At 42.4% G+C, this 25,647-nt stretch overlaps 1 protein-coding gene across 6 annotated transcripts in view; it reads left to right on the top strand.

Moving 5' to 3' along the window:
* CHL1 (cell adhesion molecule L1 like) overlaps nucleotides 1-25,647 on the top strand; it is a 463,163-nt gene that overhangs the window by 343,057 nt on the left and 94,459 nt on the right. For all 6 annotated transcript variants that reach the window (XM_085624524.1, XM_085624521.1, XM_085624522.1 and 3 more), the window contains 3 exons: nucleotides 2,990-3,101; nucleotides 12,386-12,552; nucleotides 13,749-13,914. In XM_085624524.1, the coding sequence (XP_085480650.1) occupies nucleotides 2,990-3,101; nucleotides 12,386-12,552; nucleotides 13,749-13,914 (445 nt within the window). The remainder of the gene's footprint in view (nucleotides 1-2,989; nucleotides 3,102-12,385; nucleotides 12,553-13,748; nucleotides 13,915-25,647) is intronic.

Here is a 25,647-nt window from a genome sequence, read left to right as displayed (position 1 = left end):
TAAACCCTGCCTCTTTTCTATGTGAAGTGTAAGAAATGAAAGCACTTCTTTTAATGCAGGGTTGCTGTCACCAGTGACAGTAAATTGAAAGCGAACCCATTCATCCCATCATGCTCCTCAGCTCTCTACCCAATGAAGGAAGTGATGGGTGTGTTTACTAGGCTGCCCACATCTTCAACTATAGCCAGTGGGCACAGGCAGGCTCTCAGTCAATCAGAGTCTGCGCTGCCCCAGGGCACATTGAAAGCAAGAAACTCCACCCTGACCAGAATAAAAGTAACAACCTTTTGTGTCCAGAATAGCAGTAACAGCCAGTGTTCTGATTTACTGCTAGTAAAAGTGCAAAATAGAAAATAGATGCAAACACTGCTTGTAATCTAAATGTATCAGAAGTAGGCCCTTCGCATTGCTCCACCAAAAGAGATAAGGAATCCTCATGAATCAAACATGGGCCAGCGCTACTGGTTTTCATAAAATGAAAAGAAGTACGTTAAGTGAAATAGTTTTATAGAGCGCGCCATTACCCGAGAATGGGCATCTTGGCGCTAAAGGCAAGAAACTCTTGATATTGTCCATAATCTGAAATGGATGTGAACCCGTCACGCTTCTGCATAAAAAAATACATGTAATCTCGGAGACAAAGGTGGAACAAACAAAATAATAGATTAACGCACACCTGGTCAAGTTAAATAGAGGTAAAAAATGTATTTAAAAAAAGATCATGAGTGAGAGAGCAACAAGCGCTGCAGAGGGGAGAGAAGCACACAAGGGAGTCAGCTGAAGAACACACACACTCTTGGAGTGTTTTAAAAAATAAGCAGCTAAGCTGCCGGTTCAAGCAGCTATGGGGGGGGGCAGTAACATGGGCGCCAGTAACACGGGGGGCAGTAACACAGAGAATATAAAGAAGAAACACAGGAGGAAAGAAATAGCACCTGAATAACAAAGCGAGCAGCGGACGGACATTAATCAACAGGAATCAATCTGTACTTTGTCCATGGACCAGAATCGGAACGTGAAGTGACGCATGGCATGCGATGGTCAATCAGGAGCCACAAAAGAAGAGCGACAATGGAGTCAATGAATGGGAAGCAAAGGCGGGCTCTATACCCGTATTGTAACCAAACCCCCTTGTGAGCACAGCACATGTGCTATGTAGGCAAGACCTAAAAAGGTATTGTGCACCCACTGCAGAAAAAGCAGCAATTTGCTCTTTTGTTTTGGCCTAGATAGAGGTGACTATTTTACATATAATCGAATAATTTATTGTTCAATTCTCCTCCAAAACAATGATTGTTATGTGTGTTCAGGTGCACAGCACACATTTGATGCGAAGGAGCCTTCTTAGCTTGTCTATGCACAGGAACGTGTTCTCGAAAGTTATCTCCAGTTGCAGCCGGCATAGCTCGCAGGTAGGGGGGCTGGCGCGGGGGGTCACAGGGGAGGATGGGGATGCAGGGGGTTGTGGGGGTGTCAAAATGAAGAGAAAAAAAACTTACCTTCAGGCCGGATCCTGTGTCTGCTCTGCTCCTGCTCTCCTGCATCCAACAGGAACAGGAAGCAGGCAGCCAGGCTCCCTCCCCTAAGCCCGTAACAGCACTGCATTCAGCATTCTGATTGGTCTGAGCACTGTGACACAGCGCTCTGCCAGGGGCTGGAGGGATGGGCATGTTTTTCCATGCAGGCTGCAATGCAGCCTGCATGGAGAAGGGGAAAGTGCACATGACTGGTTTGGGCGGCCTGAGAGGGCCAACCAAACAGTCATTGCGCAATCAGGAGTGGGCAAACCACTCCTGCCCTGCTCCATAAGCAGAGCAGAGCAGTCCCCCCCCCACCCGCCCGCAAAAGAAACATAAAATGATAACTTAAAGTTATTACCATTTTATGTTTTTGCTTCTCGCACTGCGAGAAAGCAGTGGGGCGGCGCTCGTCCGCCATGGCGGAGGAGCCACTCCTGGGTATCTCTACAGTACAAGGCTATGCTAGGGAGTGTGCACTCACCTGTGCACCATGGCACAAGGCTGTGCATCATGCAAGGCAGCCTGTTTGCACCCCAGTACAGAAGATGAAGCCAGCAGCAGGCCAATCTTTGTAGACATGGCGCAGCACTGTGTTTCCCTCTTGTGCAATGCAATTAATGTTCTGCATTCCATGCAAACTTACTAAACATATGCCTAGGTGACTTGGATAGCTGTGTAGCAGGTGTGGAGAGAATATATTTCACAATAAATTTAGAAGCATATTAGTATCACGGAAAAGAGAAATCTATTTTTTTAAGCATACTACTGTTAATCATAAGCATGTCTTTTATGGTAACATGGCAGTTGGGGAAGAAATATACCGCCCCAAACATATATGGAACCGTCTTCTAGCCTCCTGCTACTGATGAAGCTTTGCTTTTAGTCTGTATCCAGTCGCTAATGACTGTATAGCGAAGCTAGCTTCTTGCATGTTTGTTTGGAACACTTTCTCTTGTTTAGTTACTTATTCACTCTCACTCAATTGTTCACTTTTCTGCATGATACATAGATCACTTCTCATGCCAGTCACCCAAGGTTCCATTACAATGTGCAATATTATTTAAAGTGCTTTTTTGACACAGTCATATCGACATTGCTCCATTACATATATTCGCACATGTTAAGAGGGTAATGGGATTTGGACAGGCTCAAGCAGGATTTTGGGGGATTTTATGTGAAGAGCTAAGAACACACCCAAGTTCAGAAGGATATACCCAAAGGGGATGTAGCCATGTTTTAACCCTTTTGCTAAATCAACAATTATAATAACAATAATAATATTCGTGATAACGCTAATCTAAGTTCATTTTGTTCATAGGTGCCCATTACACAGCTAACACTGGAGGTGGAATTTTGTTGTTTGATAATAAGAGATTGTTTAAAATAAAATCATCATATGTGATAACACCTACCTAAGATCCTATTCAATTTCTGAGTGTGCAATAATCAATTGATGTTTTACTTTGTAGACATCGCTCCACTGCTGCTCACATCCGACAGTAGAGAATATGTTGCTGTGTCCAAAACTAGCACTTTCCTGAGCTGTGATGTGTTTTCCTACCCCACTGCAGTCATATCATGGTAAGTAATTGCAAATTTTTGATAATGATTACATTTCGGTTGTTCTGTGTAGACCTGACACCGTATTAAAGATGTGTCCCGGGGGTGCAACAGGCATTTGTGTCTGCTTTGTGCCCCCCCAATGCACTTTGGTATTACTGAAGGGGCTGCAGACGCTTGTGTGGCCCCTTTTGTAATACAGATAGCACTGGCACACATGTTGTTCCAGCACTATCATTAGAGGGTGTTCCCTCATTTGCATGAGGACTTGGCCACATGGCAAAGAGGGTATCTCTTTGTCTCTGCGCTCGTGCTGTATTACCAACATGGCCGGACAAGCAAACATGCCTTTAGGAAGCTCACTTGAAGTGTGCCTCAAAAAGGGGCATGCACCTCCTAAAGGCAGCCCATGGACCCCCCAGACTTCTCCTTACGAGTGAGTGTAGTCACTCTCTGCATCCGCCTGGAAGGGGATGTCTCTGTTGAAATTCCAGTCCTGGTTCATAGAATTAGGATTTGTGGGGCTCATGTATGCAGAATTAATTTAGAAAAGTATTCATTTTGTACCAGAATGGTTCAATTTCCACATTCTCAAATTTAGGATTAGGAGCAGTTCTGTGAACATTTCATCATGCGTTTGATCCAAAAGAAGGTAAGCACACACAAACTTGTTACAGTTAATCAACCCCCCACAAGAATACATGTTATTTCCCATCTTGGAAACACATGGGGCCTTATTCACAAAGGGCCTCGGCACTCGTGGCGGAGGCCCCGCAGTCGTGGGGGAGCCTTCGCACTCGGGGCAGAATGTCCTCAATGATAATTCTCATTGTGGAGATTCCGTCCTGAGTGCAGAGACTCCCCCGCGACTGTGGGGCTCTGCAATGAGTGCAGAGACCCTGTGTGAATCAGTCCAATGGACCTTTTACTCCCTGAACTGAATGCACAAGAAACACCCACAAATGTTATAGGAGTGTAAAGTAAATGATATTCTCAACTGGGAGAAACTTTCCCCAGGAGAAGCAAAAGGTTTCTCCTGGGGAAATATAAATATAAATTTGTGTCAGATGTACGAATCCAGAAACTATTATCTTTGTGGAAAATCTGCATTCATAAATTCTTCACAGTCAGATCAATACTACAGTTCTGAACTTTACAACGTTTGTAGATTTGAGTACAAATGGGATGTTTTGTGAATTTCATAAAAGAAATGTGCTGCAAACATATTATTATTCCTAAGGGAGCAGATATCTGACCTTATAACTAAAAACTTGTGGGAATCAAGCTCCATGTGACTAGTCAAATGAGGGGCCTGCAGGTGCACATGGGACATAGAGAGCACTACTATGTCATCACAGTGTTAATTTTGAAAAGCTAGCTTAAGTGGCTATGCAAAGGGCATAGAATTTACACTTATCTCAGTTTCTCATCGGAAGACCCAATGTTAAAGGCTGAATAATGAAAGGACATGAAAGCTGAATTGCATTAAATGCCTCATAAGCATGAATGTGATCTGTCACTCAAAAGAAAAGCATTGGAAAGAAAAGCATTGAACCTGCTTAACGCTATCATGCTTGAAGTCAGATGGAGGTCGATGTTGAGTACCAGTAGAGGTTTATTACAACTAGGCCTGGGCGGTAAATTTAGTTCCGTTCGCAGAATTTGCGATGTTTTGACATTGTCACGTTCCGCGGAGAGCGCGAAAATGTCAAAACTTTCCCAACCTGCTACGAAACGGAAGTATTTTTCTGGTTCACACTTTAAAAATGCATTCTCGTGCGTGCGGTTGCGACTTACCGGGTCCCTGCGTTCGCCGACGAGTTTTCCTATCCGTTCGCGCGCACCACAAGATGTTGGATTGTTGGTAGCCGGTCGCGCTATCCTGCGAGAGTTTGCGATCATGAACACGTCATTGCGATCGCGAACAGGAAATAAGCATCGTGAGCAAGATGGCCGCGCCCATTAGCGACCGCACGGGCAAGTTGGAGATATATTTCCCCGCGAGCACGCAAAAACACATCGCGAACGGGCGGGAAAAGCAATCTCCGCATCTTCGCGAAAGTTTCGCATGCTCGCGGATATTTTGTGCAATTTCGCGATAATTTGCGAAAGTCAATTCCGCAAATTCCGCCCACCCTTAATTACAACATTATTTTGTGCAAGTCAGACTGAGGGTCTGTTTAATTATTTACATTGTTTACAATCTTTAATCACTTTAACACACATATTAGTCACCACATAAAAATTCCCAATGGACTAAAATATCCCAACAGCAAAAATACTCAATACTTACTACTTAAATACTTAAGGACATATACTCATTATTGCTCCTTATCATGGTAAAGCAAGTTTAACAGAGCAGCTGTCCATCAATATGTCTATCAACAGGTGTGGCCACTTTATTGGTCATCCACTAAAAGAGGGAATAAATGTAAAAGTGGTGATGTTCGGAGGTAACTCACATCTCTTTAAGATAAGACGCTTTCCTCATCCATGAATGCCTCATCTGCACAACGAAACATAGGCTAAATGAGTCTTTAATGTCACTCATATGGGTTGGAACCCAGAGGTCCATCAGAGCATCCCCATTAGGCTGCTCGCAATGTCATTGTCAGTTTGTTAGTTTCTTTGCGTTCCCTTTCTATGGTTGTTGAGATTCTTTGGAATAAATGAGGGTATTTCAGGTTCATGCTCATATGGGATCTCTCTCATGTCCTACATGTTTATTTATCTTTCTCATTCTATATATTTAGAATTTGTTTTCGAGCATTCTATTTGTCTTACATTCTCTGGATCATTCTCTATTTGTCACATGTTCGACTTTATCATTATCTTTATACTTGAATGTCATGGCATACCGTTCCCTTTTCTTGCTTCTTGGTCTGGCCCATCACTCTCATTTTTATATGAATTTTATATACATTTCCACATTTTTTCTTTCTCTCTATAATTCTTTTACACACTGTATCCTCTTTCCACTGTAAATGGATTACATATCCATTACTTGTAAGTGTACATTACTTAGGTTTGTTGAATTAAATCGACTTTCCTCATCAGATTTTTATTTTCACTGCTTTCATATTATGATACATTTAAACAAGAGTGTTTTTTTCATTCTTCTTTCCGCTGAGGGAGTTTCATTGTAAATGATAGTTGTTGTTTCTCTGTATTAAGTTTGCTGAAAATAGAGATATTTAAATAAAATTAAATGTTATAAAAACATTCCTCTCCACAAGAATCTATATTAAATTGCATGAGGCGATTGACTTCAATGGGTGACCCCTTTACTTGTCACTAAATGTTCTAACTATTGCCAGCCAAGCTAACAACTTTGTAAGAATGACTTAATTATATTTCAATAAATAAAGAGTTTAATTATCAGTAACTTCCAAGTCAAAGCATGTACAATCTTGATTTGTCTTGGCTCCCCCATGCGATTGCTATAGCATTTTACGCGATTTTCTTTGTTGGTATTCATGCCCTTAAGGATACTTGCTTTCTGCTATAGAAAAGTGAGTTCCGTGAGGAATGAAGTCTCTCCATGTCCATGATTGTCAATGGAGCTATACCAAATCATAGTCTTCAGTTTCTATCGATGAAAGACTATAGAGTGTAAAAGAGTTTGTGTTAAAAATGCTACTTTTGTCCAGCCACACAGTTATTTAAAAAAAAAAAAAGATAAGCGTCATTTATCCTGTTGGGTTTTCCTTTAACAATTCAATTGATTAATCAGTTCTATATTCAACGGATTAGAAAAACACCAATTATAAATAAAATAGAAAATTCATATAGTTGATATCATTGAAAATCATGAAATAATTGGTTCTATTTTTCTGAATAGATCTATGGACCAGTTTCAATGTAAAATAATGTATTCACAAAGTACCAAATTACTCAAAAATAACCGATGCGTTAATATTCTAACTTATCAATATGTAAAACAGATGACTCAAACATTAAAAAGTTTAAAATGCCAAGCATATGGTTTATAAACCAAACACTGCTTAAGATTGGCTTAGTATTTTTGATTTCAATTTGCAATAATATTTGCAAAATGACAAAGACAAGTTCAGTCTCAGGAGTGGAACCATCATTGGATAATTGTTGCTCAGTTAATGTAGGACAAAAAGAAATCCTGACTCCACTGAGTAGTACCAAGTCGATTTTAATTGTTGTCTTTACATATCTTTCATGGGTATTTCCAGTCAACATTAGCTAGAATATTGTGATGCTATTGTGAAATAGGAATGTACTGAGCTTTTAACAAGTTCCCCAAACCCTCGTTCATTCAGGTGCCTGTAAAAAGTACTGTTTCCTACTCAACACCTAATCTTTTCAAGCTAATGTAATTGATTAATTAAAATATATAGAAGCACCAATTTCAAAGAAATTACTTGCTAGATAACCCCAGTCAACAGTAATGCTTTTTTCTTCTTCAGTCATTTCTCCAATATTATTTATAAAAGAGATGAGAGTGCTTTAGTGCTTTTAGACTATTCGCGTGGATGTTGCTTGCAGCGGTGGGTCCATTTCTTCATATTAAACTTACTGGCTATTGAGGTTCTGGACTTTTAAGAGTCCAGAGGTGTCAGGGAAACAACACCCAAAGACCCCTGAGTTCCTCCTGTCTCGGTGCACAAATAAACAGAGACACGGGCTTCTCGATGGTGGCGTCAAAGACCAAGGTTTATTTACTGCAGGGACACAGAAGTCATAGGAACCACACAGAGGCAGAATCTACGAGACTGTTCGAATTGCATTAAGTGGGTTGTTCCTTAAATACACGGAAAATGTCTTTAGGCAACATTACATGAATATTTCTCATGCCCAACCCGGTATCCCAAATAAACAGTAAATAGACATCAAACAATAATTAGTCGTAGGTTTTCGGTATTCGATCAGGTCCCCTTGTCAGTTTTCCATTCTTTACCCGATCCTCCCCATCATAAAAATCGTAACCTCCCCATTGTAAAAGCCCAGAAGGAGAGGAGCAGAGCCAGGTGCAAAGGATTGAAAAGTAGGATAAGAGGTGTTTATGGATCATAAACGGGCATGGCTACCGTCTTCGGCCTTTCAGTAAGGACAACGGACACGAGAACCAGTATAGCAGGACTGGCCTCAGGCAAGGGAGGCAGCTTGATTCTGCCTAGTCATGCAGCGTCAGCCTTTCTCGGGGCTCGAGCTTACGTGTCCTTAACAAGGTGACTCTGTCGGGGTCATTGCCCGTTCATTGACTATGTGAGGGCAAGAAACAAAATGGATGCCGTAACTAAAATGGATGCCATGACTTTACAACAGAATGCCCTATTTCTCAGTGAATTCATGCTAGTTGCGTAGCGAAAACACTGTTATGCATATAATGGATCATTTGCGGTTCATTGGTACCAAAATCGTGTCAGTACTACGATACCGATTTCACGGGTTCGGATCGCTACAGAACCTCACTATGATGCCCAAGGCACAACATTTTATATTGTCGGTATACATCATTTTTATCCTAGCCATGAAATTCATACTGCAGACAGCTACATGTAGGAACAAATTTCCATAGTTTGAATGTGCTCCTCAGACAGACTCCACTCCTTCCCAATGCACTGTTCTTTCACTTCCCATTTACTGTGGCAAGGGCTTGATAATGGTTTATTAATGTGACCTCAGTTTCCAATTGCACAAGAGTTGCAGAATCTAGCAAAACATCCTACATCCATTGTAAACATTGGAAATTGCTTAGATCTTTAATCATTTGCTCATACCAGGTGGCTACATTATATCATATGGCTGAATGCATTCGATTGCCGCCCAACCCGAGCAACATTATTTAAAGGTCCATAGATTGAAACTGTTTGTAATGGAGAGATGGATGTTCCAAATGTATTTTTTTCCCTTTCAGCCGTGACTTTTGCTTTTGTTGGTTTTATGTGCTCTCTCTTGTTTGTTATGACTCTGGCGCTTATAATTTCTTGCTGTGCCCTGGGGTAAGGGTTTTCCATTTGCTGATTTGTAGAACGAATATCAGCTTTGCAGCTCTATCTTTAAAATTTACCTAGTCATCATTATGGCTCAGAATCCATGTCTTAGAAGATCTCTTTATCCAAATACAAACATTCTTCTTCTTGTACAGCCAAGAAACCAAAAGTCAGCAAATGAACAGGCATAGAATAACTGAAGTGATCTATCACACATTACTGGGCAATTTTGAAGGACTTTAATGCTGTCTTAACTATTTGCGGGTCCCAAATATCTATACAATGTGACCACTTCTTTGCATCTCACATAGGCACTCAGATATGGGATGATAATCAAAATTCCCTTCAGATCTCTCTACTTCTCTCTCCCTCCATCTATGCCAGTTTAGGACCAAAACTGGACACAAAATATCAGATTAGACAATTAGACAACCCAGAGTAGTAACCAGCTAAGCAGACTATATTGAGTGAAATAACATAAAGGGATCTGCAGAGCTGTTCAAAGCTAACAGCATACTGAAAACCATACAACTGTGGGTCCGTTTCTTACACTTCATCCTCCAACACACTGTTACACACTGTGTCCCTTAACATTGTAACCACACCTTCTGGTCATCACACATGACATGAAAACACTTCCCACATAAGATCAAAACAAACATAACCACACAGCCAACATGGTTTAGCATGCTACTCATGTAGGCAAGCACTTCAGCACCCCACATAGGGATAGTTTGGGCTATATAAATGCTGAAATGCAGTACAATACCTCAAGGACCTTTTAGTGCCATTTAAGACCTGCTCTCACATCTGCACTGGGTTCTTTACCAAATCCCTGACAATTGAACTATGTGCTTGTAAAAATCCATTATGCTTTACAGTCGTTGCTCACTTGGTTCATTCTGTGAAACTTGGATATCTAGCATGATAAAGAATGTCAGGACAATGAATTAGCTGATATAAACCCCTTTAAAATAAATATTATTTCTAATTTACTCTGCATTGACTAACACTCTGATTCTACCTCAGCATTGTCCTTCATAACAAAAATGGGCATCCCTTGATCTTAAACTTTAATCACAAACCTAGTCCTATTCCTTACCCTTAGTCATCATATATCCTATTTTGCTAGGTGCTAACCCTAGACATTCACCCTACCCATAGCCCTGTGTCTATCACTAATCCTAATCCTTTTTGTAGTCCTAACGGCCATAGCAAACAATAAGTAATATTTCTTTCAAAAACATTGACATCTCAGCCCTGATTCTGAAGGATATTGTTTTGTTGCTCAGTCTTGCTCTAATATGCAGAACAACTTACTCACTCACACTGAAGCAAGTCAAAAGATGAAGTGGACTGCCTGCTGTCCTCTGCTGTATGCTGTGGTAGTCAGAAGCACAATGTGAACGACGCTACATAACAATGATGGATGAAGAGGACTCCCAAAATGCCTCTATTTGTATACGTACATATGTGTAATTTTTTTCTGAAAAACAAAAGCTCTTGGATAATGTAAGACCCAGGAAAAGTGACAAAGGAAGAAAAAGAAGGATGGCTACGGCAGACGACAGGGCATGTCAGCTGTAATTCCTGGACCCTGCGCACATCAATCCCTGTTGTGTCCTCCACCATGGCTCCTGTTTACCTCTACCACTCTTCCTCAAACCAAAATGAGAGGATTGGGGTAGAGGTGGCTAACATGGAAAACATGAGGTGCAGAGAATTGGAGCATGACAAAATGTGGCCATGATGAGTTTGCTTAGGACCTCCCATGTGCTTAAATAGAAGCTACTGGATGGGACTTCACTGTAGGGAAGTTATGGGGTTGTGCTTGCAATAGCAAACTTTCTTGGTGTGAAACAGCTAAACCACAAGTTTGGTGGAGGTTTATAAGCAATTTATCAGACCCATTAATTAGTGACACCACAGATGACATATTTACTGGGTGTTGAATATATGTCCTCTTCCAAGTTCAAACTCAGAAATGGGGCTTGCAGCACCAAGTTCTGTGTCTCTGCATAATTACGGTGCATTTTTCAGATTTTTTTTCTGGTGGGATACTGTTAGCCCTAACCCATGAGGAGTCCTAAAATATAACTCCAACTTCAGCTTTTCTTCCCTCTTTTTCCTCACTTAGCCAAATGTTTTAATTTACATAGCGATGACATTGGACAAAGAAAGATATTCAGGTAAAGGAGGAAAACAACACAAAACTAAGGGGCTTACTCATGGTTTGGCAGGCTGTACTCTGTTTCGTCAGATCAGCAAAGTGATTACTGTGGCAGGATACAGCCTGCAATGTTTAGGGATGCCAGTCAGAGGCACGGGCACGCCAGCTCCATTGAAGACACTGATACTTTCTGTACGGGCACTGTCTTCATTGCCTTTGCACAGCAAAGTTGTTTTTCAAAAACAAAATCCAAAGCCGGGGTATTTTATTGAAAAACAAATGGTCTTGGTATAGTGGGCGTTTTCTCCCAGTGTGTGAGGGTCATTTATTTCCTATCTTGTTTAGGACTGCAAGGCATTCCCAGAGAGTCTAGAACAGGAATCTGCAGTAAATATTGTAGATAGCCTGAAGTAATTTGACTGATGGCCCAATAAAAGTCTGGTTATCAATCAAAGGTTTGCACCAGAAGATCCTGCACAGGCAAGACTGTCATATACCTGGCAGGTCTCCCAATTCAAAATAATGAGAGGGATCCTCAAATTTGGAGGACAGGCTATTCTATTACTTTTGTGGCGTAGCACCAAATCCCCTTAACTCTAGTAATCCAGGTATCAAGTAAATGTTTGCCATGAATTGCCAAATTACAGTTAGTGCAAGATAGTATCTGAAAGAGGGGAGGAAGCAAGTAGACAAGGCAGTAAGTAACCCTTTTTGGATTGCTTAGAGAATGAGGAAATATCGGAGATCACTTTATGGCCATCAATAGCGTTAGAATAATGAATCTCTATGTAGGATGCACCCAGCAAGCTAGGTTAGCAATAAAGAGATTGATATCATGGTGCTAATTTAAATGCTTGAAAGCAGGAGAGCACGGCAAATTATGGAAACATCTAAACCACCCGTGCTATAAAGTAATTACTCTTAAAAAGTAGTTAGGAAGCAGCTTCATGCCTGTTACTATGGCATTTCTTTGGTATTCGTCATGGATTATGGCTCCCACTTGAATTTGACAAATGATCGCACATTTACAAGAAATAGACTCTGTTTCCCAGTTATGGACAGCACCCTTTCTTCTCTTTGACATTTATCTGATACTTATCTGCGCATGTGTCGTCTGTGCTAGTATTAATCTCTTTGGTTCCTAATGTCTACCACCATTTCAAAATCAGGACAAGAGAAGAAAGTACCGCGCCTCTTCATGGGCACCGTTTCCTAACCCATGACAACGGAACCCTGGAGATCCTGGATACAAAGAAGGAGGATACTGGAGCTTACACCTGTTTGGTCACTAACGCCCTTGGAAAAAGTGCTATCACTGCTATTCTGGAAGTCCGAGGTAAACCACTACTCTCTTTTAAGTTACACATATTGTCACAGCTCTTTACGGTTCCTATAGTACATTTTATTCTTGGAGGTTTCCTGTTTATAACATGTTCTTTAGAGTTAATCAGACTGGGTACTCTATCACAAACCTGTTCAATTATGAATAAGGCAGATCATCAGCAGGACAACCACCATTGGAAAACTTACTCTGATGGAGTAAGAGCCATCACAGCTAGTGCATCAAATCACATAGGTCTGATGTCCTTTTTTTTCTGTCTGTCTTTTTACCTGTCTGTCACGAACAGAAAAAAATAATGATCCTCAACATTGGGAGAAAACTCGGGTGCAAGTGACAGTAGTTTTTTTGTTTTTCAGAGACAAACTCCTGTTTCTGAGAAACATTCAAGTTTGGGGCGCTGCTGCCTAGAAGATGGCAGCTGAGCAACACACTTTCAGTACCTTAACAGGATATGCTGTCATAGTGGCTTCTGTGAATGGACAGAGATCACTGCTGGACTGGTGGTTATCTCTGAATGTAGTGGTCTTACGTCCATCAAGGTGGCAGACCATGATACCCCCCGCCGGTGTGACAGAGTAAAAAGCACTGTATGCTAAATCAAGCCCTAAGTCTTTGTTGTTGTCTGATCAGTTATGCTCTGTCTTATGTTAGTAGTGTCTTCCTCCTGTACTTCTCATTAGCACTTTTACCATCAATTTAATGGAAAGCAAGTAGATTTACTTTACTCAATATTGTCCTGGCATGTTGTCTTATAAACTGTGGGATTAAAATCAGAGCAAAAAACTTCCTCTCTTTCACTTTGCCCTTTTGATGACACTTTGCTGATTAAGACGCATCCTCCAAAACTTGCTTCATCTTCATATATTTAAAACAGGGTTAGTAACTCGAACCTCCAACTACTTTTTCTGACCCTAAGGACCCCCATTCTCATCCTATGTTTTATCCTGCTCCAACAATCAGACCAATTAGCCACCTACTATTCTTTAAATGCTTTGCTTCCTATTCACGTTCATGCTGTAAATGTAGATATATTTTTGTGTGTAAAGAATGTTGTTGTTTCCATGTATAGTATTGTAGCTTCTGAACCTTGTAAAACTTAAATCTTACATAATGTCAGTACAATATAAAGTGCTTTGGTCTATCCATTTATTTGTCACAATCCAGTCAGTCCAATGTTATTGCTTCTTTAGGTGCCACTACAGCCACAGTCACACCAGAGCATCCCCATGTACTGAGATCACGAACTGTGACCCTCCGATGCCGCACTGAGGTGGACTCACATCTGAGGAAGAGTTTGAAATTGTCCTGGAAAAAGGATGGCGAAGATCTCGAGCTAGAAGATACGATACCAAGCAGGTAGAAAAGAAATAATCAGTGCTTTATTTGTTCCTTCATTTCACGTTCCAAAATCTGACTGCTTACCATCCAAGCCCAGTATGCTTTCAATGTCCCCCATTACTGCTCTCATTCAGCCACCCCTTTCACTCAATAACTGTGGTTCCTCCTGGGAATGCATTGAATTCTTACTCTCTCCTCCAACCCTCTTTCACTGTCCAACGCCCTCCAAACACGTCGTGCTCAGTCATGTCCTTCACTCTTACCTTTCTCTTTCATGTGTTCCCCATTCTTCACTTCTTCTTTTTCCTACATTTTGCACAACACTCCATCCCTCTTCATCCTCATGTGGTTTTTCCTTTCACCTGCTAAGCCTTTCTTCACGCTCTCTTTTTCACTCCTCTTCGCCCATCGACCTAACTCTCTTTACTAACTCTAGTTTTCTTCATCCAAGCTTGTCCAAGCCTCTCCACTTCATGTTCAAGCAAGATCCTACCTCTTTCCTCTTTATATCACCTTCTTTTCCTCATTCACATCCTTCACCTGCTTCCATCATCACAGTGATATTCTTCTGTTTGCAGTTTGCACTGTCCCAATCATGCCATCTTGCATTTCCTTTACACTTTTCCTCTATAGCTCTCCTCTTTACTGTTTCATTTTTCACTCTTCGCTTCAATCATATTTGGTGGATTAATTGAGAAAGGAGATCTTTGAATCATGTATTCTTTCTGAAAGGGCATTGAGGAAGTGAGAGAAGAGTAGAATAGAGATACAGAAGTTAAAGGAGAGTGAAAATATTTATGATGGTTAGTTAGATTGTAAGCAGGAAATGTTGTGTTTAGGTGTATTAGAAAACTGTAGTTCATTACTCAAGTGCCTCAAACGTGAATGTATTTTGGAACATAGTCCTTAACAAAGACACACATGGTCTCCAGCGTCTGCTGCTGTTTTTTAAGTGAAGCTACGAAGAATCATAGAAGGATCTGTCAGAGCAAAACGTCATGCCATATTTATCTGCAAATGTGCATCTTTCTTTTTGGGGGCATTCTGACTAAAGGGTGAATTTCTACACATCACAATCCCGGCAAAGAACAGATAATTTCGACTAGGATAACCCCTTTGTAGGTTTGGTTAGTTTAGGATAATTTTCGTTCGGCAAAAAGGGTACCTTGGCACTTTAATATTTTTAAACCTTACCAGACAGAGCAATCCCTATGGAAAAAACATTCGGCAAAGAACCATCTTACCAACCTTAATAGGGTTAAAAAATGGAGTGGATGTATGGAGGGAGGAAATAATGAAGGCACACTCGCCCATGTGTTGCCATCTATACAAAAAAAAATCACCAACAGCTTAAGGTTTACTGACCCTGGAACATTTTGGCCCCATAACTGGGGAGTTTTCCATCTATCACAGTTAGTGTTAACCAAAACGAGAGAAAAATTATGTACAGAGGTATCAATTCTAATCTTAAAAGATTTGATGAATTGTTCTTAAATATGAGGGACTTTTTTATGGGGTAGCTTTAAAATCGATGGATTCTGCACACTATCTATGCTGGCTGTTTCTGAACTATGTAGAGTTAAAGTATAAGATACTGAAAAGTGCCCAGATACAAAAACATGCAAACAACTTCCTGCCTGAGACGGTAAGTTGTGGTAAAATAGCATATTCAGACTAGAGCCAAAACGTATGATCCCATGAGTTAATTCTCTGTGGGCCTCATTTATGAAAAGTGAAGCATGGCTGCGTGAAAACACTTTTCATTGCACCCCCCTTACAACATGATGGATGCGTCAGATTTTGCATCATGTCGCAAGGAAAGACAGATACATCAGTTTTACTGACGTATCTGTCAGCGCAAAAATGACGCATTGCTGGAGTTGTTTAGGAAGCGTGATGCAACTCCAGCAATGCAGGGGGGAGGGCTATGGATATAGCAGTGCATCACCCTTAGGCCTGACATGAGGCAGGCGTAAGGCTGTGACGCATTTGCATCCTATAAATGGTGCAGCAAAATCTCATAGATTTCACTGCATTACTTCAATGAGGCTTACTTGTCCGGGAATGCTCCCCTGCATACATTATACCTGACTCAGGTATAATGTAGCACAGGGGTTTACAAACTGACGCACATGCTTAGATGCATCGCTTTGTAAATAGGGCTCAACAGGGTGCATGTTTTACGCCGCCGATGAGTCACAATGAGTGACGCAACGGAAGCACAAAATTGCCACATGGCCTCATAAATAATGCCCTGTGTATTTTTAGACAAGAGAAACATGCAAGAGAAATTTGAAGACTGTGACATGGACTCCATTACTCACACTTAGTCACAATTTAGCTCTTCAGTTGACAGTTTTATGCAATATGCTCGACCTACATGACTTTTGTACACTTTACAGGAACTAGGGTGATTTAGAGAGATTTACAGGTGTACATTAAGCACTCATATACCAAAAAATTCTTAATGAGTACAAAAAGTGCTAATACCGGCTTAATTATGTGAACAGGTAAAAAAATATTTGTGTGTGTGTAGAACTATTCACTACCTTTTTAATTTTGTGACTCTTTGTAAAACTAGGCACATTTTTCCTTCCTTCGTCTGGTTACAACACTTTTGTTTCAAGCTGCACAAATTCTATGATGTGCAACATTATTTAATTTGTCTCTAGATAAGAGTTGGATGTAATCCTAATTGTGTCATCTACAGTACTTACTTTGTAAAATAATAAGTGACAGGGTCCTGACCAGGAGGCAACTGCAGCTTGCACCACCCATTTCCCCAGTCATCGATGCCAATGGCGGTACCAAAAAAATGACTAACTATCTCTCTTGCCTGCAAGTGAGACAGTTCCGATTATTCCCGGTCCCCAAAGCTAAAGCAATGGCTGGGGAGGCAGGCATACGTAGTTTTTTATGTATAGTGTATTATTAAACAACAGTTGTTCTGCTCATCTCTATGTTATTTGAGCAGTGCCACCATGTGGTAGATTTAGTGAGGTGCTCACAATTAAGTACCCGTGGTGAGCACCGGAAACCAATTAAGTGCTGGTTGTGAGCACCGGGAACCACCAGCTCAAATTGAGCACTGGTTATCTAGGAAGGATGTCTGTCATGTTCCAATGAAATCCTTTTCATATCAACTTCTGTGTGACTGTCCTGTAGTGAGAGCCTATGGGCTATTATTATTCCGGAGTTGTAGGTCAAAACAAATGCATCATAACATCAGTGAATACTTAAGGCATGACATCCATCAGATTATGAAAAAGGGTACTTGAAGAAACTATAGGGTACAGGGGTACCTGCAGGCTTATACAGGGAATATGGTAAACACTATTGTCCTAAATAGAATAAGTTACTAGTGTTCAGGGGCATCTGTCGAGGTCTCACCCCACAATGTAGAAAGTGAAACCGGTGCCCCCAAGTACAGCGTGTCCGAAACGCTCCAGGGCCTCTTGGACTGCTATTGCAGAGACATACCAATGCAGGACAGGGCTGTCCACGAAAGAGTGTGGGACAGCTACAATGGGGCTTCAAAGGGTTGATATCCCAGTTTGCAACGATACAAAATGACAGAGCTGCCTGTGAAAAGCACAGGATGGCTACAACCCTCCCCAGGGCCCGAGTATGTTCCAGAGACGCACTGATCAGCTGGGCTGAAGGCGCTGCACGACGTCAGCGGAGGTGGAACCTTGACGTTGCTTTACAACAGTACATCGGCTTACTTCAGGAGGGGCCTCGCAAGGGGGTCCTTAGCGATGGGCGGCGATGTCATGTACAGGGGGGGTTGAGCCCCAGCATGGCACTTGACTCCAAGAGTGTTACTCGGTGTTGCTTCCCTTTGCTGGGGGCCGTGCTGGAGAGCAACACACATTTCTCTCTTTAGAAGGTCAGAAAATGCTCCACACACTCTTTCTGTCGGCGGTGAGCAATGCTTACTACACGCTGCTTTGGAGAATTCTGTCAAAAAGGCCTGCACTTCAAACTCGGGCAGAAAAAAGCAGTCAGGCGAGGCAGGCCGTTCCAAGAACACCACAGAGCACTCTACACTTTAGCCCAAAAAAGCGATGGGCAGCCTAGACACTGGTTATTGCTGGACTCAGATCCCACGGCAATCAGGCTGTTGCAGTCTTTTAAGGTCGTGAGACTGGGAAAACAGGGGGCAAGCCAATATGCTCTGAAGAACACTCTTGATGGGGCATACACAGGTAGCAGGCAGCAGGCAAATTCATAACATTCAAGTGGAACGGCAGTTTCTCCTGGCAGCACAGCAGTTCTCTCGGTGATGTGAATATGTAGAGCCAGCAGCACCTGGTTACAAGTTCCCCAAAAAGGGGTTGGTGAGACCAGAGTCAGGGAGTAGCAGTCCTAGAAGCAGAAGAGCAGTTAGCAGGCAGCAGGGCGGCAAACAGAAAAGCCATCTAGATGAGTCCTTTAAGCAGTGCAGCAGTTCTTCTGACAGAGCTTCCATTCTAGATCCCAAAGAGCTTCAAAAACATGGGGTCAGAGCCCCTGTACTTTTACTTAAAAAAGTCTTTGTTCATGGGGGAACTTCAAAAGGAATCTTTACAAGTGTGCAAAAATCCCTTTCGACCCAGCCCTCACTCCAGACATCAGTAGGGGGTAAATTAGCCTTTGAGTGATGGCAGGGTACAATCTATACGAATGTCAAGTGTGAATGCCCTTTCCTTCTCCCAGGCAAGGAAGACCATCAGTAGGCAGATGTAACCCCTGTCACACCCAGCCCTTCCTGTGTGATGGCTGGCTGGAGAGTATACACAAAGTGTAGCTGTCACCCAGGCCCAGACATGGATTGGAGTTAAGCTGCAAAGCACAAAGAGTCATAAGCACAGAGAGATGCCGACTTTCTAAGAGTTATCCTGAAATGGGGAGTGATTCAGTTCTGGACTGTGGAGGCTGGCATCAATACTTAAAGAGTCTACATGAAGGAAATGCCTCCCAGACCATTGATCAAACAGTGATTTATGTAGGGAATGCACGTGTTCTTCCTACAGTAGTTATTGATTTGTCCTGTTATTTACAATTTATCTTCCATGGTATACACTCTTATATATCACACCCGTATTACTGATTTTCTTTGAAAGAATTATTTATCGTGCAATGATCATAAATCTTTTTTTCTTAGATAATAGCATTTTGTTCTTTTTACAACATGTTTGAAAAAGCGTGCTATACATTTGCATATATATATATAGACAGAGGACAAACCTTAGAGTGAAACAGAGCACAATTTACATAACAACACTTCATACAGACATATGGTGACGTAATCAAGAACACAATATATATGCATCAAAACAATCACTATATCTTGATGACAGTTAACAAACCTTTGTTTGCAGACAAGCAACTGACCTGTGTCCTGTTTTTTATTGTTTTTGGGACTGTTGCCCCTTCAGTCCTCTTGTATGTATTGCTTAATGGTACTACTAGGCCCTGTTGGAAGTTGGAGTCAGAGCATGAATTAAAGTCAAGGTGGTATCCTAATTACCCACTCTCATATTGCACAACTTATGTGCATAAAGTGACCCTGATGGTAGTTGCTCTTGTCCAAATGTATGTGTACGTCGACGCGTTTCAACCTTCAAATATGGGCCTGTGCTGTATTTCGTGGAAGGTCTTCTTCAGGGCTAGTTGAGTTTGTGGACTCTTTGTCGGTGTTAATGAAAATACAAAAAATAATTATTACTAACTTTGAATTATTATTCATCTTGTTTGATATTTATGAGGATTATATCCGAGGACGTACCCTGATCCTGGCTGCTTTATAAACACATTATGTTTTGTATCTATCCAGTTTATTGTTCCATGTTTCTGATTTATGGGTTGGTCCTACGTGGTTGTTGGACCTGGAATATTTATAAAATATTCTAAGGCGAGCGAAAAAATGTGGTCTTTTAGTTCCACATGTGCAGAGGATGAATTAAGTCTACCTTGGCGTATGTAAGGCCTGGACCATCCATCAGTCTTGGTCTCAGAACCTGCTGAAAAGCTAGTAATATTTTATATTTCAGTGGAGCACCATGCCAACGGAATGGTGCCTAAGTCAAGCCCAATATGCAGCTCTGCTCGTCCCGCAAGGATGCACATTGGGCTTCACTTAGGCACCATTCCGTTGTCATGGTGCCCCATTGAAATATAAAATATTACTTGCTAATTCATGCTCTGACTCCAACTTCCAACAGGGTCTAGTAATAGCATTAAGCACTACATACAAGAGGACTGAAAGGGCAACAGTCCCAAAAACAATAAAATACAGGACACAAGCCAGGCAACTGTATCCGGTCAGTTGCTTGTCTGCAAACAAAGTTTTTTTTAACTGTAATCAAGATATAGTGATTGTTATGATGCATATCTACCACTCCTTGTATCATCTGACACCTCTTTTACTATACTGATCCCCAAAACAAACCTTTCTAAACTCTTCCCTCTGACTCTTCCCCTCCACAACCCCTTTTTACTCATCCAAAAGCCTCCTCCTACAGCTATGACCTTCCCCAAAAAACAATATATCAAAATCTTTCACTCTCCTATCCCTCCACTATCATTTTCAATCAAAATAACAGACTAACATGTTCACTTCGCATATTTCATATTCCACTATACTAATTCACCACTAATCCTTTATGGGTCCCTGAGTAGTGTGATACTCCCCAAAAAAGCGCTTCAACGCCTCATCAGAGGTAAGCAAGCATTATATAAATGCAAACCTTTTTCCCTCTTCTATCCCTCCGCTACCTTTCTCTATCCAACTGAATAACACATCCACCACTCAAACTACTTTCATATTTCACTATACTAATTTTCAACACTAATCCTTTATTGGTTCCGGAGTAGCATGCTACTCACCAATAAAGCACTTCAACACCCCATCTGCGTTACAAGCGCTATATAAATGCAAACCTTTTTTCTTTTCTACCCCTCCCCAACCCTTCTCAATCCAAATAAATGACTAACATATCCACCACTAAAATTACTTTCATATTTCACTATAATAATTCAACACTAATCCTTATGGGTTCCACAGTAGTGTGCTACTCACCCCAAAAAATGCTTCAAACCTCATCAGGGGTAGCAAGCGCTCTATAAATACAAACCTCTTTCCCTCTTCTATCCTGCCACTACCCTTCTCTAACAAAATAACTGAATAACATATCCACCACTTAAATTACTTCATATTTCACTATACAAATTTTTAACACCACTCCTTTATGGGTTCCGGAGTAGCGTGCTACTCGCCAGAATAGTGCTTCAACACCCCTTCAGGGGTAACACGTGCTATATGAATTCAAACCTTTCTCCCCTTCTTCCCCTCTGCTATCCTTCTCACTCCAAATAACTGACTAATATCCACCAACCAAATTACTTTCATATTTCACCATACTAATTTACCACTAGTCCTTTATGGGTTTCCGGAGTAGCGTGCTACTGCCCACAAAAAAAAGGCGCTTCAACACCCCATCAGGGGTAACAAGCGCTATATAAATACAAACCTTTTTTCCTCTTCTATCCCTATCCTTCCGAATTCCAATAACTGGCTAACCTATCCACCACTTTAATTATTTTCATATTTCACTATACTATTTCAACACTAATCCTTATAGCATGCTACTTGGCAAAAAAGCGCTTCGACACCTCGTCAGGGGTAGTAAGCGCTATATAAATGCAATTACCATGCTATACAATATAAATTGTGTTCTTGATTACGGCACCATATGTCTGTATGAAGTGTTGTTATGTAAATTGTGCTCTGTTTCACTCTACGTTTTGTCCTCTGTCTATATGTCTGCAAATGTATAGTACACTTTTTCAGACATTTTGTAAAAAGAAAAAAATGCTATGATCTAAGAAAAAAAGATTTGTGATTCATTACACAATAAATAATTCTTTCAAAGAAAACAAGTAATGCGGGTGTGATGTATATGAGTGTATACCCTGGAAGATAAATTGTAAATGACAGGACAAATCAATAACGACTGTAGGAACAACACATGGGTTCCCTACATAAATCACTGTTTGATCAATGGTCTGGGAAGCACTTCCTTCATGTAGACACTTTCTAAAAGTGCCATTTCTAAAATAGTAATGTAACATCAAACTATACTAGTCAGTATGATTTCTCACTGCCAATCTAAACATACCGAACATGGCTACGCCACTCCTTTCAGATCAGGAAATAAAACTTAAATATATATATAAGGGTATTCCCAATGCTAGCCAAAAAGAGGAATAGGCCTAACAGCAGTGAGAATCAAAATAGACTGTTTGTCACTACCAGGAAAAGCCACACATTAAAGGCACATGTCCTACCTTTTACTTACACCACACACTGCCAATAGGGCTACCTAGGGCCAGAGTTAGGGATGACCGATGTGTAATAAAAGGGGGGTTTAAGGCTTGACAAGTAGTTTTGAATGTCAAGTCAAAGTGGAAGTAAACTGCGCACGCAGGCCCTGCAGTGGCAGGCCTGAGACAGGTTTAAAAGGCTCCTTCTTTGGGTGGCACAAGCAGTGCGCAAGCCCATCAGTAGCATTTAATGTACATGCCCTGGGTACATGGTATACCACTTTACAAGGGACTTACAAGTAAATTAAAAATGCCAAACAGGTGTAAACTAATAATACCATGTTTACAGGAGAGAGCACATGCACTTTAGTACTAAATTGCACTGGTAAAGCCAACAAAAGAAGGTCAGAAAAATAGGAGGAAGGCAAAGTGTTAGGGGATAACCCTGCAAAAAGAGCCAGGTGCAATGAATGGCATGAAACAATGGGATATCAATAAGGCCTTTTTTCCCAGGCTGCAAAACATTTGAGTGGTTTGTTGACTGGGGTGTGAGCACTGGTCAGGGTGAAACACCATCCAAGTCTGAGTTTTCCTGTGATCAATCCTCTCATAGTTTGACACAGAGCAGTCAGGCTTAACTTAGAGACAATGGGGTATATTCACAAGAACATGTGATAACTACCCCAAGAGTAGCCTAACGCACCTCTCAACATCGCAGCCCAATGCGGTAAAATTACGCCGTGCCAGCAAAGTATTCATAACGCGGCGGTAGCATGCGATAGTCAGCAGATAACGTGTCAAATGGACATGCAAAATCCAACGACACGCCGCAAAAATCCAAAATGCGAACACAAAGAAAATGCAACGGGGCCAATCGCGGTACAAAAAGTGACGAAAACCAGCCACAGGCTTGCAAATACCATGCATCCACAAGCAGACCACCTAAAATGCAGTCGGAGTGCCGAGGAGACCAATCCAGGAGGCCAAGAGGCATCGGCATGATGGGACAACCGAAACCAGGCACAAACCCGCTGCCAACAGGAAGGCAGCAACGGCGTCAGGAGGTGGCAGTCCTGCGCCACAGGAGGAGCTGGAGGAAACCGAGGCCACATTCATCAGTGTGGAGACGGTGCAAGGAGAAGGGAGTACGGACACAGCTTGAGAGGACCTGACACAACATCAACAGGGAGAGTAACCAACAGGGACTGGGGGGATGGGGAAGATGGGCACAATGGCACAAATGCACAACGAGGCGTAGCACACAGCACACCCACAATTACCCAGGATCATGTCCCTGATCCCCTTGGCACACTACAGCACACACACATAGCAAGAACAGCACACCCACATTGACGACAATGTGGTACAATGAGCATAGCCAACACTACAGAACAGAGGACACAACTGGCTCCGCACATGCACAGAAACATGCCTACTATATCTGACAGAGCAGGAAACTGTGAAATGGAAATGTACGTGTACAACATCACATCCGTCATTTAGTCCAAATGTACACTGTTTCGCACCAGAATTCAGCACCTCACGAACAGTCACAATGTACATTGTCATACAGTCTGCATGAAGACCAGAACAATGCGCAAACATACATGTCAACACAATGTCAACATGCATCTCGCCTTCACATTGCAGAGGGGTTCACAACACCTCCAGCAGAGCACACAAGACAACACTTCTGTGATGCCAGAGAGGACCACCACACCTTTGACAATGACGCCCTACAACAGACCATGGACATCCGACACAACCCACCACCAGGACCCGGGCAGCCAAACTACTCAGAGGAGAACACAGAGACTACAACATACCACACAGCAGGAAGCATCCACAAGCACAGCTGGCTCACAACACTTCACCCACCCACACATGGCACCCTGTTGCCATGTGTCAGCATGCCAAAAGGAGGTGGCCGAACAGGTGTGGTTGGGGTCCAAACCCATGGAAGGCAAACTAGATCACATACGTTGGTGTCCATTACACTTCAGGGACCACCCACACCCCACAAAGGAGACCCACACAGCCATAGAGACACATGCAGATGCACATTCACAGTACAGAACCATGCCCAGGGGCATGTAAATAGCAGTCACACACCCACGTCGGCTCTGCCTACGACTGCCCAGCCCACTCCCCTTACGAATTGAGTGGGTGACGACAAAACTACATGTCCAAGCTCCAACCTGCTGCCTGTGGTGACATGTTTGCATCCGCTGTACACAGCACAATGTAATGTCGTAGGGCCCAGGTCCCTCATGCATACAACAAGACCACAGGGATACACACAGATATCATGTTGAATTGGCTACGGGCACGTGCGCCCAGCCCCTTTATTGGCAGGGCCACATGTACAGTGACGCAGGTGCTGGATGTGTGTGGGGTGAGTGTAAGCCAGCGAGCATGGAGTGCTTGGTGTTGGCAACCACTTGAACAGTGGACACCAGTGCAACGGGAACTCAAAACACCTGCATAACAGAGTCAACTGCTGAGCAATATGGATGGAGACAGAGAAAGTCCAGAGGACACACAACATGCAAACAGAAGTGTCCGTGAGTTGCAGTGCACTGTGGTTGGGGCACTAGAGATGAGCACGCTCATGTGAAGAAAAAGTCTTGGATTGTGTCCCTTCAAGATATTCCTGATGCAGATGCAGTGTGGTGTGTTAGACCTGCATCAGCTTCCTCAATAACGTCCCAGGTCTCCCACACTGCTTGAGATGACATTGCTGTGCAGCCTTTCCACAGCACAAAAAACAATCAGTAACGTACGATGGCTTGCGGCGTACTGAGTCAGTGGTACCTGGAGTGCTGAGCAGGGTATCAGTCTGATGATGGCATCCACGACAGGTGTTTTGCAACTCTGTAGGTTTGTCAGGACCACCGTTTCGACTCTGGCAGATGGCGGTTGGAGGTTGTCCTGGCGGAGGTGGCATGTGCCTCCTGCGGTAATGTGACGTCCGGGCCGGTCAGGACTCGATTTCATGTCTGAGCCCTGGTGGACCGCAGATGAAGCCGGAGGCAGCGGATAGCGCAAAGGCCATCCAATACCCCAGAAGAAGGGGTCCTGGACATGTCCAGCATAGAGTTAGTGGCCCTGGATGCACAGCGGCCGGCACAGGCACCCTGCCACGGGACGGTTACTTGCAGTGCAGTCAGATGGGCCATGCGACCTGAGCGGCTCCTCATCAATGTCCGAGGTGTATGTTGCGGAGTGTTGCTGAGGACAGTGGAATGTGTCCTCCAGGGCTTGAGGCAAAAGGTCTGATGTTATCCGGAAGCAGCAAATTGTGGGGTGGAATGCCACAGCCTCGTTTTCGCCACATAGTCAGTGTCACCGCCAAAATGGCGACGAAAACCATAAGTCCATAGACTCAGTCGCCCCCAAAGTCCAACCAGAAAGTGACCATGGGTCTCAGGGAATAGACATCTT

This window comes from Triturus cristatus, chromosome 9 (genome assembly GCF_964204655.1).
Source record: "Triturus cristatus chromosome 9, aTriCri1.1, whole genome shotgun sequence".
Taxonomy (NCBI): Eukaryota; Metazoa; Chordata; class Amphibia; order Caudata; family Salamandridae; genus Triturus; species Triturus cristatus.
This window is presented reverse-complemented; position numbering and strand designations above follow the sequence as displayed.